General features: G+C 44.4%; 1 protein-coding gene across 1 annotated transcript in view; it reads right to left on the bottom strand.

Annotated features, from left to right (window-relative positions):
• taok2a (TAO kinase 2a) overlaps positions 1-12,089 on the bottom strand; it is a gene marked incomplete at its 3' end in the record, with an annotated part of 69,387 nt that overhangs the window by 6,545 nt on the left and 50,753 nt on the right. The window contains 3 exon segments of the mRNA XM_080524899.1: positions 747-986; positions 2,135-2,338; positions 3,097-3,225. Coding sequence (XP_080381025.1) covers positions 747-986; positions 2,135-2,338; positions 3,097-3,225 — 573 coding nt within the window.

The raw sequence follows: 12,089 nt of genomic DNA, 5'->3' as shown, positions 1-12,089 counted from the left end.
TCCTCTAGTCCTCTAGTCCTCATACAGTCCTCTAGTCCTCATACAGTTCCTCTAGTCCTCATACAGTTCCTCTAGTCCTCATACAGTTCTCTCTAGTCCTCTAGTCCTCATACAGTTCTCTCTAGTCCTCTAGTCGTCATACAGTTCCTCTAGTCCTCATACAGTCCTCTAGTCCTCATACAGTTCTCTAGTCCTCATACAGTTCCCTCTAGTCCTCATACAGTTCTCTAGTCCTCATACAGTCCTCTAGTCCTCATACAGTCCTCTAGTCCTCATACAGTTCCCTCTAGTCCTCATACAGTCCTCTAGTCCTCATACAGTTCTCTAGTCCTCATACAGTCCTCTAGTCCTCATACGGTTCCCTCTAGTCCTCATACAGTCCTCTAGTCCTCATACAGTCCTCTAGTCCTCATACAGTCCTCTAGTCCTCATACAGTTCCCTCTAGTCCTCATACAGTTCCTCTAGTCCTCATACAGTTCCCTCTAGTCCTCATACAGTTCCTCTAGTCCTCATACAGTCCTCTAGTCCTCATACAGTTCTCTAGTCCTCATACAGTCCTCTAGTCCTCATACGGTTCCCTCTAGTCCTCATACAGTTCCTCTAGTCCTCATACAGTCCTCTAGTCCTCATACGGTTCCCTCTAGTCCTCATACAGTTCCCTCTAGTCCTCATACAGTTCCGTCTAGTCCTCATATAGTTCCCTCTAGGTCGCCCCCCGGTGGCCACCGTCCACTGGGCCTCTCACCTTGAGGCTCTTGGGCTGCTGGCGGACCTCGACTGTGTGTTTCTGACGCAGCTCCTGCTCCCGCCTCTTGTTGTACTCCATCTGGTTGGTCAGCTCTGTCTGGTGCTGCGTCCGGATCAGGTCGGCCCGGGTGCGCTGGACCGAGCCCAGCTGACGGAACTCCAGCTCCTGAGTGGACTCATGGTGCCGCAGCAGCATGGCACACTCCAGGTCCTTCTGGGTCTGCTTCTTGTTGAGGTCCTGGAGGGGGGAGTGGTACACGCGTAGAGTGAGGTAGAGGGATGAGGAGCGAGGTGTGGTGGGGGGTTTAGTTGCCAGACTCTCCAGTTATGGAGACATAAGCCCTATTCGGACGGGATTAGGCTCGTATTATCTGCAGGACCTCTGGAAATGTGTAATAATTACAGAGGACGTTCATGGAACTCAGACGTCCTGCGGATGTTACACAGAGCCATGACATCATATCAGGGGGCAATGGCAATACATTCCAGTAAAACACAGACTTAGATTATCCAGTGCGAATGCACCACATGAAACACAGACGTCTGGGGGTAATTTCTAAATGACATGAGGTCACCAGATAATACTAATCCCGTCAAAGACCAGGACAAGAGGAATTATTTTAAAGGAATATATTTGTTCCGTTTTTTTTTGCGTTTCTATTTGTTGTGGGGTCTCAGATGACACCTGGCATCTTTGATCTTGAAGAGGGGCCAAGGTGTCTTCATGACCATATATGGTAAAACATACAGTAGAACGTCATCAACAGCACATGACATCACATGCTTTGAACAACTTGAGTTAATCTCAACAAACTCGTAAGTGGTCCAAATCCACATGGTGTCATCATGCTACATTGCTGCTCCCTCAGGATGGAATTGTGTATAGAAATGTAAGTTTCTGTTTTCAGACATACATTGATGCTTGAAAGTATGTGAACCCCTTGCGCAACCATAGAATTGTTTCGTTTTTACTTGAAATCTTTATTTAATCAGAACTTTTTTTTATCTGACATAACATGTTTATATTTACCTATTCCATATGTTGGTTTAGAGGGAATCATGCGTGTAGTAGGAAAACTAAATTATAAAGAAAAAAGTCCAGGTCAATAGCTTGTGGCACCTCCATTAGCAGCACTAACTTGGAGTAAAGGTCTTGTATATCCACTAATCAGTCTCCGACGTCTGTTTGAGATATTCTTGCCCACTCCTCCTTATAGAAGTGAGCGTGAGGTTTGAGGGGTGTCTGGCATAAACTGCCCTTATTACTTTTTACATTTCATGTCACGCAAATATCAATTGGATTTCAAACGAGGTGGTGAATGGGTTTGGGTGTGAACCAGACCTAGCTCCTGAGGCCTTCTCTCCAGAGTCAGGGCTGCAGCCTACCTCTCTCAGGAGGTCCTGCTCCAGGTTGTGGCGCGCCAACAGCATCTTCCTCTTGTACTGGCGACACTGCAGCTCGTAGTATTGCCTCTGTCGCCGTAGCAACCCCGCCTCCTCTTCCGCCTGCAGCTGCTGAAGACACTCCTTCTGACGCACCAGCCACTCCTGCTTCTCCCTCTTAGGGGTGGACTGGTTCTCATTCAGCTCCTAGGGACAGGGGGAAGGGTTAGAGTGCGACACCAGCCACTCCTGCTTCTCCCCGCTTGGATGTTGGACTGGTTGTCATTGAGCTCCTGAGGGGAGGAGGGGGGGTCAACAGCCAGTGGCTCCCAGTTGAACAGTGACTGAGGCCCTTCCTCAATGGAAAAGAAACTCAACTCCTCATGCCCTCTCCTCTGTCCTCTGCCTGCTACTTACTCAACATGCACCGGAGGAGAATAAGAAATACTACTAAATAATCTGGTATTTTTTGCTCTAGGCACAGGGTCGACCATAGTCGGTGCCCCTGGGGCAATTAGGGGTTAAGTGCCTTGCTCAAGGACACAACGGCAGTAATAGGCACCTCAGATATAACGCCAGCAACCGTCCAGTTCACCGGCTCACATGCAGCTCCCACCTGAGGCCGGCGTCGAACCAGCGACCTTCCGAATAGCTAGCCGGCCTCTCTAACCTCTAGGCTACCGCCGCCCCCAATTCTAGGTAGACATCCATAGATATCCTACTCAGATGCTTTTTATTTTTATTTTAGAAGAGGAAGAAGCAAATGGAGGACGGAGGAGAGGAAAGGAATTGATTGCCTAACCGTTGAGAAAAGACCTGATTCTTGCTCGGCATCTGAAAGACTGAAAGTGTGAGACTAGAGAGGGAAGAATTACAGAGCAGCGCCTATGACCGTTCCAAACTGTGAAGCAGTGAATAAAGGAGACCTGAGGGTTTATGCTTTATGGCTGTTAACGCAGTTGTACCTCTTTGAGCTGGTCTTTGCGCTGGCGGTACTGGCGCTTCTGAGACTCAAGCAAACTGGTCAGCTCTTTCTTCTGCTGGCCAAGGATGTGCTGCTGAAACTTCTTCTCCTCCGCTAGGGCCGCCTTTATCTGGAGAGAGAAGAAGGGAGAGAGAGAGCGGAAAGGAGAGAGAAAGGGAGAGGAAAGGAGAGAGAGAGAGGAAGAGAATGAGAGAGAGAGAGAGAGAGAGAGAGAGAGGAAGTGAGGAGGAAGGAAAGAACCAGGTACTCTTACTACCACTTTACTTTCTTTTCTCCCACACTCCCTCGCCTCTTCCTCAAGGACAGCCCTGCCTGGTGCCTGTCGTCAGCCTCTCTTGGCCTGGTTAATAAGCTGTACTATTGAGTGACTGCTAGGCAGCGACATGGTTAATAAGCTGTACTATTGAGTGACTGCTAGCCAGCGACATGGTTAATACGCTGTACTATTGAGTAGGGGTGGGCAAACGATCAACATTTTTTGTTCGATCATCGTAACGAATTAACGATCAATTATCGATTAATCAATAAGGTTTTTTTTCATAAAAAAAAAAAAAAAAAACTAGGGCAGAAATAACAAACATGTTTTCCTTGTGTTGCTATTGCAGAATTGCACAATGCACACATTCATTCATTCACATTAACTAGACACTACAGTCAGATAACAATCCTCTTAAACAAGGCAGTGAGTACTGAGTAGCCTAAATTCAAATAGTGTTGGATTCCCTGTCTTCTACTCTATCCGGACACGTTGGAATTATTATCATAACCCCCGGAGAATCAAAGTTATTGACCTGCAAAGGGTGCCTCCTTGACCGGCTTTTCCCGTGAATAACACCGGTTATGGAGGTGGTACAAACATAAGACTATTATTGCTAGGGCTGTTACGATTATTCGACGTCATCGACGTCATCGATTACGTCAATACGTCGGTTGCCGTAAAATGCGTCGGTTAGTCGTAAAAAACAAAATGGCTGCGACCAGCGCAAACACGGAGGCAGAGCCGGCGGCTAAAAGACTTCGCCCACGATCGTCCAAAGTATGGGAGTACTTTACAAAAAAAGAAACCAATGGCAATGTGGTGGTCTGTAAACTGTGCAAAAATGAATTGGCCTATCACAGCAGTACGACTGCAATGAACGAGCACCTCAAGCGAAAGCATCCTGGAGCGCTTTGTGAAGACAGCCGCAAGCTAGCACCGTAAGTCAGCGTTGTATTTCTGTTCACTTTTCCGGCCGTGTATCAGTGAAAAATGGATAGCTACTAGCTGGCTAGCTACGGTAGCCTTACTAGCCTATTGTTATTGTGGTGCTCGCACCTACTGTACGTTATCTAGCTCGTAGCTCGCATGCTACGTTAGCATCAATGTAGCTAATCATAACATAGCAGCGAGAGTAACGTTAGCTATGTAGCTGGCTAGCTACGGTAGCCTTACTAGCCTATTGTTATTGTGGTGCTCGCACCTACTGTACGTTATCTAGCTCGTAGCTCGCATGCTACGTTAGCATCAATTTAGCTAATCATAACATAGCAGCGAGAGTAAAGTTAGCTAGCCATGTAGCTACTAGCTAGCTATGTGTTGTGGTGATGGACAGACTTCTAAATGGCCATGTTGGCTAAACATAGCAGTGAGGTGGAAATTAAGGGGCCTACACATGATAAGAAATGTGTGCTTTTTTTATTTTCAGGAAGCAAAGCAGTGTGGAAAACTTTTTCCACAAAAAGAGCACAACTCCATGCACACCCCAGATGGCTGCTCAGCTTTCTAACAGCATCTTACAGATGATCGTCAAGGACATGAGACCTGTTGCTATTGTGGAGGGTCAAGGCTTTCGTGAGATGATCAACACATTTGAAGTTAACTTTTATATTTTATAATATTATATTTTATGTTGAGATTGTTATTGTTAAAGATTGTTACTGAGAGTATACGGTATTCCGGTTAGAATTTCACTTTTTTACAGAATTTACTGCATTCCTTGCACTTTTCCTTTTACTTGAAGTTAACTTTTATATTTTATAATATTATATTTTATGTTGGACTGTAAGAAAGAGAGGATCTTTTTTGTTGTGTGGAATATTGCCCTGCAGTGCAAGAATAATTGAATAAAATACTGAAATGTTGATAAGAGAAGTTTTTGACATTTATTTGGGGAAAATTAAGTGATACATTAATCGAACAGCAAAAAAATAATCGTTAGACTAATCGTTAAATTAGTCGTTAGACTAACCGACTAATCGACAAAATAATCGTTAGATTAATCGTTAGAAAAATAGTCGTTTGGGACAGCCCTAATTATTGCTAAATTCACCATCAGTATACGGTCATTTTGAGCCCTTAACCACCGCACTGACACCCCGAGAAGATATACTTTTAATACGAAACTCGATCAATCGGGCGTTCACCGGCTGCTGGACGAAACTCCCAACTCCCGCTGTCAGCGAGGCGAGGGAATATTTATATCCGGGAATTCGCTCCTTGCTGTGTCCACGGTGATAGGAGTGGAGGATCGTCTCCATTCAAATAGTGTTGGATTCCCTGTCTTCTACTCTATCCGGACACGTTGGAATTATTTTCCTAACCCCCGGAGAATCAAAGTTATTGACCTGCAAAGGGTGCCTCCTTGACCGGCTTTTCCCGTGAATAACACCGGTTATGGAGGTGGTACAAACATAAGACTATTATTGCTAAATTCACCATCAGTATACGGTCATTTTGAGCCCTTAACCACCGCGCTGACACCCCGAGAAGATATACTTTTAATATGAAACTCGATCAACCGGGCGTTCACCGGCTGCTGGACGAAACTCCCAACTCCCGCTGTCAGCGACTGGACAGCGGGAGTTGGGACTGGAGGTCAGGTTACACTAACGTACGGGAACTTCCGTCATGCCGTACTGCGTTGTGAAATTCAATGCGAAGGCAAATGCAAAGTTCATTTCTCACACATAACGTGGACAAACTAATTTCCATTATTATTATTATTATAAAAAATAAATAAATAAATAAATATATTAACGATTATCGAGCAAAATATTTTGTGATCGACCAAGACCTTATCGATCAATTAATCGATCATCGATGCCCACCCCTACTATTGAGTGACTGCTAGCCAGCGACATGGTTAATACGCTGTACTATTGAGTGACTGCTAGCCAGCGACATGGTTAATACGCTGTACTATTGAGTGACTGCTAGCCAGCGACATGGTTAATACGCTGTACTATGTAGTGACTGCTAGCCAGCGACATGGTTAATAAGCTGTACTATTGCAGGGCTTAAAGTGGGAAAAAATCCTGTGCCTGAAACTTTTTCTTGGGGAGGGGGGTCACAAACTGATTAAATCACTTAAGGCCAAACTGATTGCATCACTTATTAAGCCACTATCACTATAACAATAGATCAATAGATCTCCATCAAGTAGAATACTGATGACTAGTGACCAGTCATGCATGAGGGCTGACTCATGACTGAGTTGGCGATGTTTACTTTCCTGCTGGCTAGGTGTTGTGTTGTTACTTTGGCCAGATCATCATAAAAAAATCGAACAAGGACATTGAGGATTTTGTCCATGTTAAGATTAGTAGCTTCGTCCATATTCATTGAAAACGTTGCTTTTTTAAGCTTTTCACACAGCCGTTTTTTAAATTCCGGGGCAAGGCCATGTGTGTTTAAATAGCTGGCGTGCTTATTGGAAACGGACAGCTTTGTCAGTGCATTTTTGTCTTCTGATAGCTTCTTGCACAAATCGACGAGTGGCTGAGCCATTGTGAAAGACAGATCATGTTCAGCTATAAACGCGCACTCGGATCTTTTGCTCTCAAACACGGTCGGTCATTGAAGATACCTGTCGCCGTCACTCCCGGCAAGGTTGTTGTATGAGCAAGCGCTCGAACCGAAGCTTGGTGACCGGGATCTGAGGCATGTCGAGCAATAACCTTCTTCCCACTACTATACTATATGTGTGGTGGCCTGGGAAAACCCTTCACATGGTGGCATTTTGACATTTTCATTTTTTTATATTTCCATAAATTAGAAGTTCTCAGCTATTCATAACTGGTTGAATGACTGAGATAGCCCTTTATTTTAAAAAGTTATGAGCATTTTAATGTATCATGTCAAAAAAAGTGAAAGGTAAGAAATGCTGCCCCCGACTCCTTTCTCCTCCGGGTCGGGGGAGGAGCCTATGCAGATCAGCCGGTCTCGTTTGTCTGCTTGTGATGCGGTGTTAGTCTGCTCGCCTCGTCGGTATAAAACAAGTACTTTCTCTTTTGTTTTATTAAAATGTTTATTCACCATAATGTAGTATGGAGTTCAAAGTACTAGAATACCACATAATATCAAAATCGCGATTTCCGTCTATTTTTGCTCTTTGCCACAAACGAACGCCAGCGACATCCGACGGGTTTTCCCAGGCCACCACACATATACTATACTATATATATGTATATATATATACTATAGTATATACTATACTGCCGTAGACGAGTTTCTTTGAGCACGGCGTACAGAAACAAGCACCCGGCTCCCTCAGTTTGAGACACCACGTCCATAAGGCTTCCCGTCACTACTCTCCTCTATCCATGCCCAGCGCCATTTATTCCTTACTCCTCGTTCTAGTATAGCTGTGTCTTCGCCATGTTTAAGAAACTTGGCTTCCATTTTAATAGACTCTTACTAAAGTTAGCGAGATAGTCTCTACAAGCTAACATTACACTCATTCAAACTTCTTAAGGCCCGCCCCACTACTCTGCCTCCGATTGGCTAGAAGTCGTTGGTTGGCTTGAGCAATGTGATACTATTGGTAGGCGGAACTGTCTCTTTGCTGAAGATGACTCTTTAAATTACGATGTAAACAAATAGCATTATTTTTTTTTATTACTCAAAATTCCCCCGCGCCGGAAATCCGGCACCGTGCCGGAGAACTTTAAGCCCTGCTATTGAGTGACTGCTAGGCAGCGACATGGTTAATAAGCTGTACTATTGAGTGACTGCTAGGCAGCGACATGGTTAATAAGCTGTACTATTGAGTGACTGCTAGGCAGCGACATGGTTAATAAGCTGTACTATTGAGTAGGGGTGTAACGGATCACCTAACTCACGGATCGGATCACGGTTTTTGAGTCATGGATCGGATAATTTTTCGGATCAACACAAAACATTTTTATTTTGTATAAAAACAGCTTTTTCCTTGAATTCTGTAAAAACACCACTTTTATTATGTGAAAAAACCCAACAACATTCAAGATGTCAAAACTGGTAATATATACAGTATATATATATATATATATATATATATATATATATATATATATATATACACAGTATATCTCAAAAGTGAGTACACCCTTTAGATTTTTGCAAATATTCTGTTATATCCTTTCAGGGGATAACATTATCCTACTGAAACTTTGATATAACTTAAAGTAGTCAGTGTGCTGCTTGAATAACAGTATAGATTTATTGTCCTTTGAAAATTACTCAGTACACAGCTGTTAATGTCTAAACAACTGGCAACAAAAGTGAGTACACCCCATAGTGAACATGTCCTAATTGTGCCCAATGATGTTGTTTTCCCGCCCTGGTGTCATGTGACTCGTTAGTGTTACAAGGATTCAGGTGTAAATGATAAGCAGGGCTGTTAAATTTGGTGTTTTGGGCACAATTCTCTCTGAATGCTGGACAACATGGCACCTCATGGCAAGGAACTCTCTGAGCGGCTGAAAAAAAGGATTATTGCGCTTCACAAAGATGGCCTTGGCTATAAGAAGATTGCCAACACCCTGAAAATGAGTTGCAGCACAGTGGCTAAGATCATACAGCGGTTTTCCAGGACAGGTTCCACTCGGAACAGGCCTCGCCAGGGTCGACCAAAGAAGTTGAGTCCACGTGCTCAGCGTCATATCCAGAGGTTGGTTTCCAAAAATAGACGTGCGAGTGCTTCCAGCATTGCTGCAGAGGTTGCAGAAGTGGGATGTCAGCCTGTCAGTGCCCAGACCATACGCCGCACACTGCATCAAATCGGTTTGTATGGCCGTCGCCCCAGACAGAAGCCTCTTCTGAAACCGATGCATAAGAAAGCCCGCAAACAGTTTGCTGAAGACAATGAATCCAAGAACATGAGTTACTGGAACCATGTCCTGTGGTCTGATGAGACCAAAATAAACCTGTTTGGGTCAGATGGTGTCCGGCGTGTGTGGCGGCACCCTGGTGAGGAGTACCAAGACAAATGTGTTTTGCCTACAGTCAAGCATGGTGGTGGCAGCATCATGGTCTGGGGCTGCATGAGTGCTGCCGGCACTGGGGAGCTGTATTTCATTGAGGGACACATGAATTCCAATATATACTGTGACATCCTGCAGCAGAGCATGATCCCCTCTCTTCGGAAACTCGGCCGTTTTTTAGGGCAGTTTTCCAACATGATACTGACCCTAAACACACCTCCAAGATGACAACAGCCTTGCTGAAGAAGCTGAAGGTTAAGGTGATGCACTGGCCAAGTATGTCTCCAGACCTAAACCCAATTGAGCACATGTGGGGCATCCTCAAGAGCAGGGCTCTACGCTAACCTTTTTCACTAGGAGCACATGTGCTCCTAAATGAAAAATGTTAGGGGCACACAAAGAAATTTAGGAGCACAGTGAAAAATGTAATTATAACACATTTTTATTAGTGATTTTGCAATTTTTGCACCAAAATCACACATTGGCCCATGCCTACAGCCCTACTAGACGCAGAGTTGATGGCATTGTATTATGGTAACTAGCTGTGTCAAGTTCTCCTGGTTAGCAGCATGTTCATTCATTCATCCATGTCATGCCTGTCAGCTAGCAGCTAGCAGCCCAGCCAGGCTTTAGGGCTAGGTCTGTCAGCTAGCAGCCCAGCCAGGCCATGCAAAGGTCTGTCTCCATGCTGCCCACCTCCCTGCTGCTGGGTCAGGCTACATCAGTCACACACGGTGGCCAGACAACTCCACATCTAGGGGTATTAAACTACCCCACATCCAGATGACCAGTCCCCAGCCCCATGCTGCCAGGGGTGGTGACATGTGGAGGTGGCCAGCCCAGCACGGTGCCTCTGCGGCGGCTAGCTGTTAGCACACCACCATCCCCGGGGGTCCCACCTCTCTGCCACACTCAAGTACAACATGTTGCATTTTCATGCCATTAGGCAACTTGCTTCCTAGGGTTTCCTAGGATTAGAGATGCATTTGGACTTCTGGAGTACCTCCACTACTTTCAATGAGTTCTGAAGGTCTGAGAGCTTTCTACTTTCTACCCTGGGTAGTTAACCCTGGTTGTAACCTTGGGTTCAAATCTGGAGTGTGTGGGACCAAATCTGTAGATGTGGTGAGCTAATGAAGCGAATGAAGCTTGAGATGAGAAAAGGGCGCTTGTCTCTTTAAGGCCCAGGAGGGAGTTAGCGATTAGCGATGTTAGCTTAGCGCCAGTTTAACAGAAGTAACTTCACTTTTAACATGACTTCCCGTGGTCGTAGCGGGCTGGCTGACGGCTTAAAATGTGGCCACACGGTTCGCGCAGATTTATTTTTAGAATAAAAATAAATAAAAATAATAAAAATAAAAAATAAAAAATCTGTACTCGCACAGTGTGCTCGTGAATTTATTTCTCTAGTCGCACAGATGTATTTTTAGTCGCAATTGCGAGTGAAATGGTCGCACTGTCGAGCCCTGCTCAAGAGGAAGGTGGAGGAGTGCAAGGTGTCCAACATCCGTGGGCTCCGTGATGTCGTCATGGAGGAGTGGAAGAAGATTCCAGAAGCAACCTGTGCAGCTCTGGTGAATTCCATGCCCAGGAGGGTTAAAGCAGTGCTAGATAACAATGGTGGTCACACAAAATATTGACACTTTGGGCACAATTTAGACATGTTCACTATGGGGTGTACTCACTTTTGTTGCCAGCTGTTTAGACATTAACAGCTGTGTACTGAGTAATTTTCAATGGACAATAAATCTATGCTGTTATTCAAGCAGCACACTGACTACTTTAAGTTATATCAAAGTTTCATTAAGATAGTGTTATCCCCTGAAAGGATATGACAGAATATTTGCAAAAATCTAAAGGGTGTACTCACTTTTGAGATATACTGTATAAAACATATTCTACACTCAAACATTACATATTATACTGAAATACACATTCAACTTAAATTATAAGTAGTGCAATATGAAAGAGGGAGGCGCCTGGTTGCAGCAGTGAATCACTGGGCTCTTTAAAGCAGACGAATAAACATGTTTTATGCCACTTTTAACTCAATAATAAAGTGAACGCATATTTTGAACATGGTATTGTAGCAACCCTGTTCATTAATGTTCATTAATGCTTGAGTTCATGTTCATGTTCGCACTGTTACTGTGTTGTGTGCCAATGCACCCCTGTGATTGGTGGAGGTCACGGGGAGGGGCGGGTGCTGTGTGTGTGGTTGAGACGGTTGGGAGAGAGAGCTCCGGTGAACTAAGAAAGTTGTGTATGAGATAGTTTACAATTAAACGCACAGATTACATGAGAGAAGCTATCTGTCATTATTTCAACCACTGTCCAAGTCGGGACGTTACAGTATGAAAATGCCTTAATTATCAGAAGTTGTCGAGCTACCTAGTTGTCGACCAAGTAATTTGATTGGACAAGAGGCGTTCCTTGAATGCTGATCAGATTCCAGAGCGAATTTACGAACGCAGCCTTGTTGTTGTGGATTCCCAGCTTCACATGTAGTGAGTAAACAACGGATTCTTTTTTTGCGCATTATCAACCTATCATTGCGCTTTAGAGTAAAACAAAGCACGCAACTCTACACGTCTATCTTTTCATGGCAACTCTACATTGTGATTTACAAGAGATATTAAGTAATATATTAAGTAATATTATTACTTGTTAAAATTTTGCAATTGATCCGCGGTACACATGCGTGCCGAACCGTGGGGGGCGATCCGTACGGATCACGGATTATCCGTGATC

This window comes from Nansenia antarctica (genome assembly GCF_963989245.1).
Source record: "Nansenia antarctica genome assembly, chromosome: 2".
In the NCBI taxonomy this organism is placed as follows: Eukaryota; Metazoa; Chordata; class Actinopteri; order Argentiniformes; family Microstomatidae; genus Nansenia; species Nansenia antarctica.
Note: the sequence above shows the minus strand (reverse complement) of the source record. Positions and strands in the feature narration are given on the sequence as shown.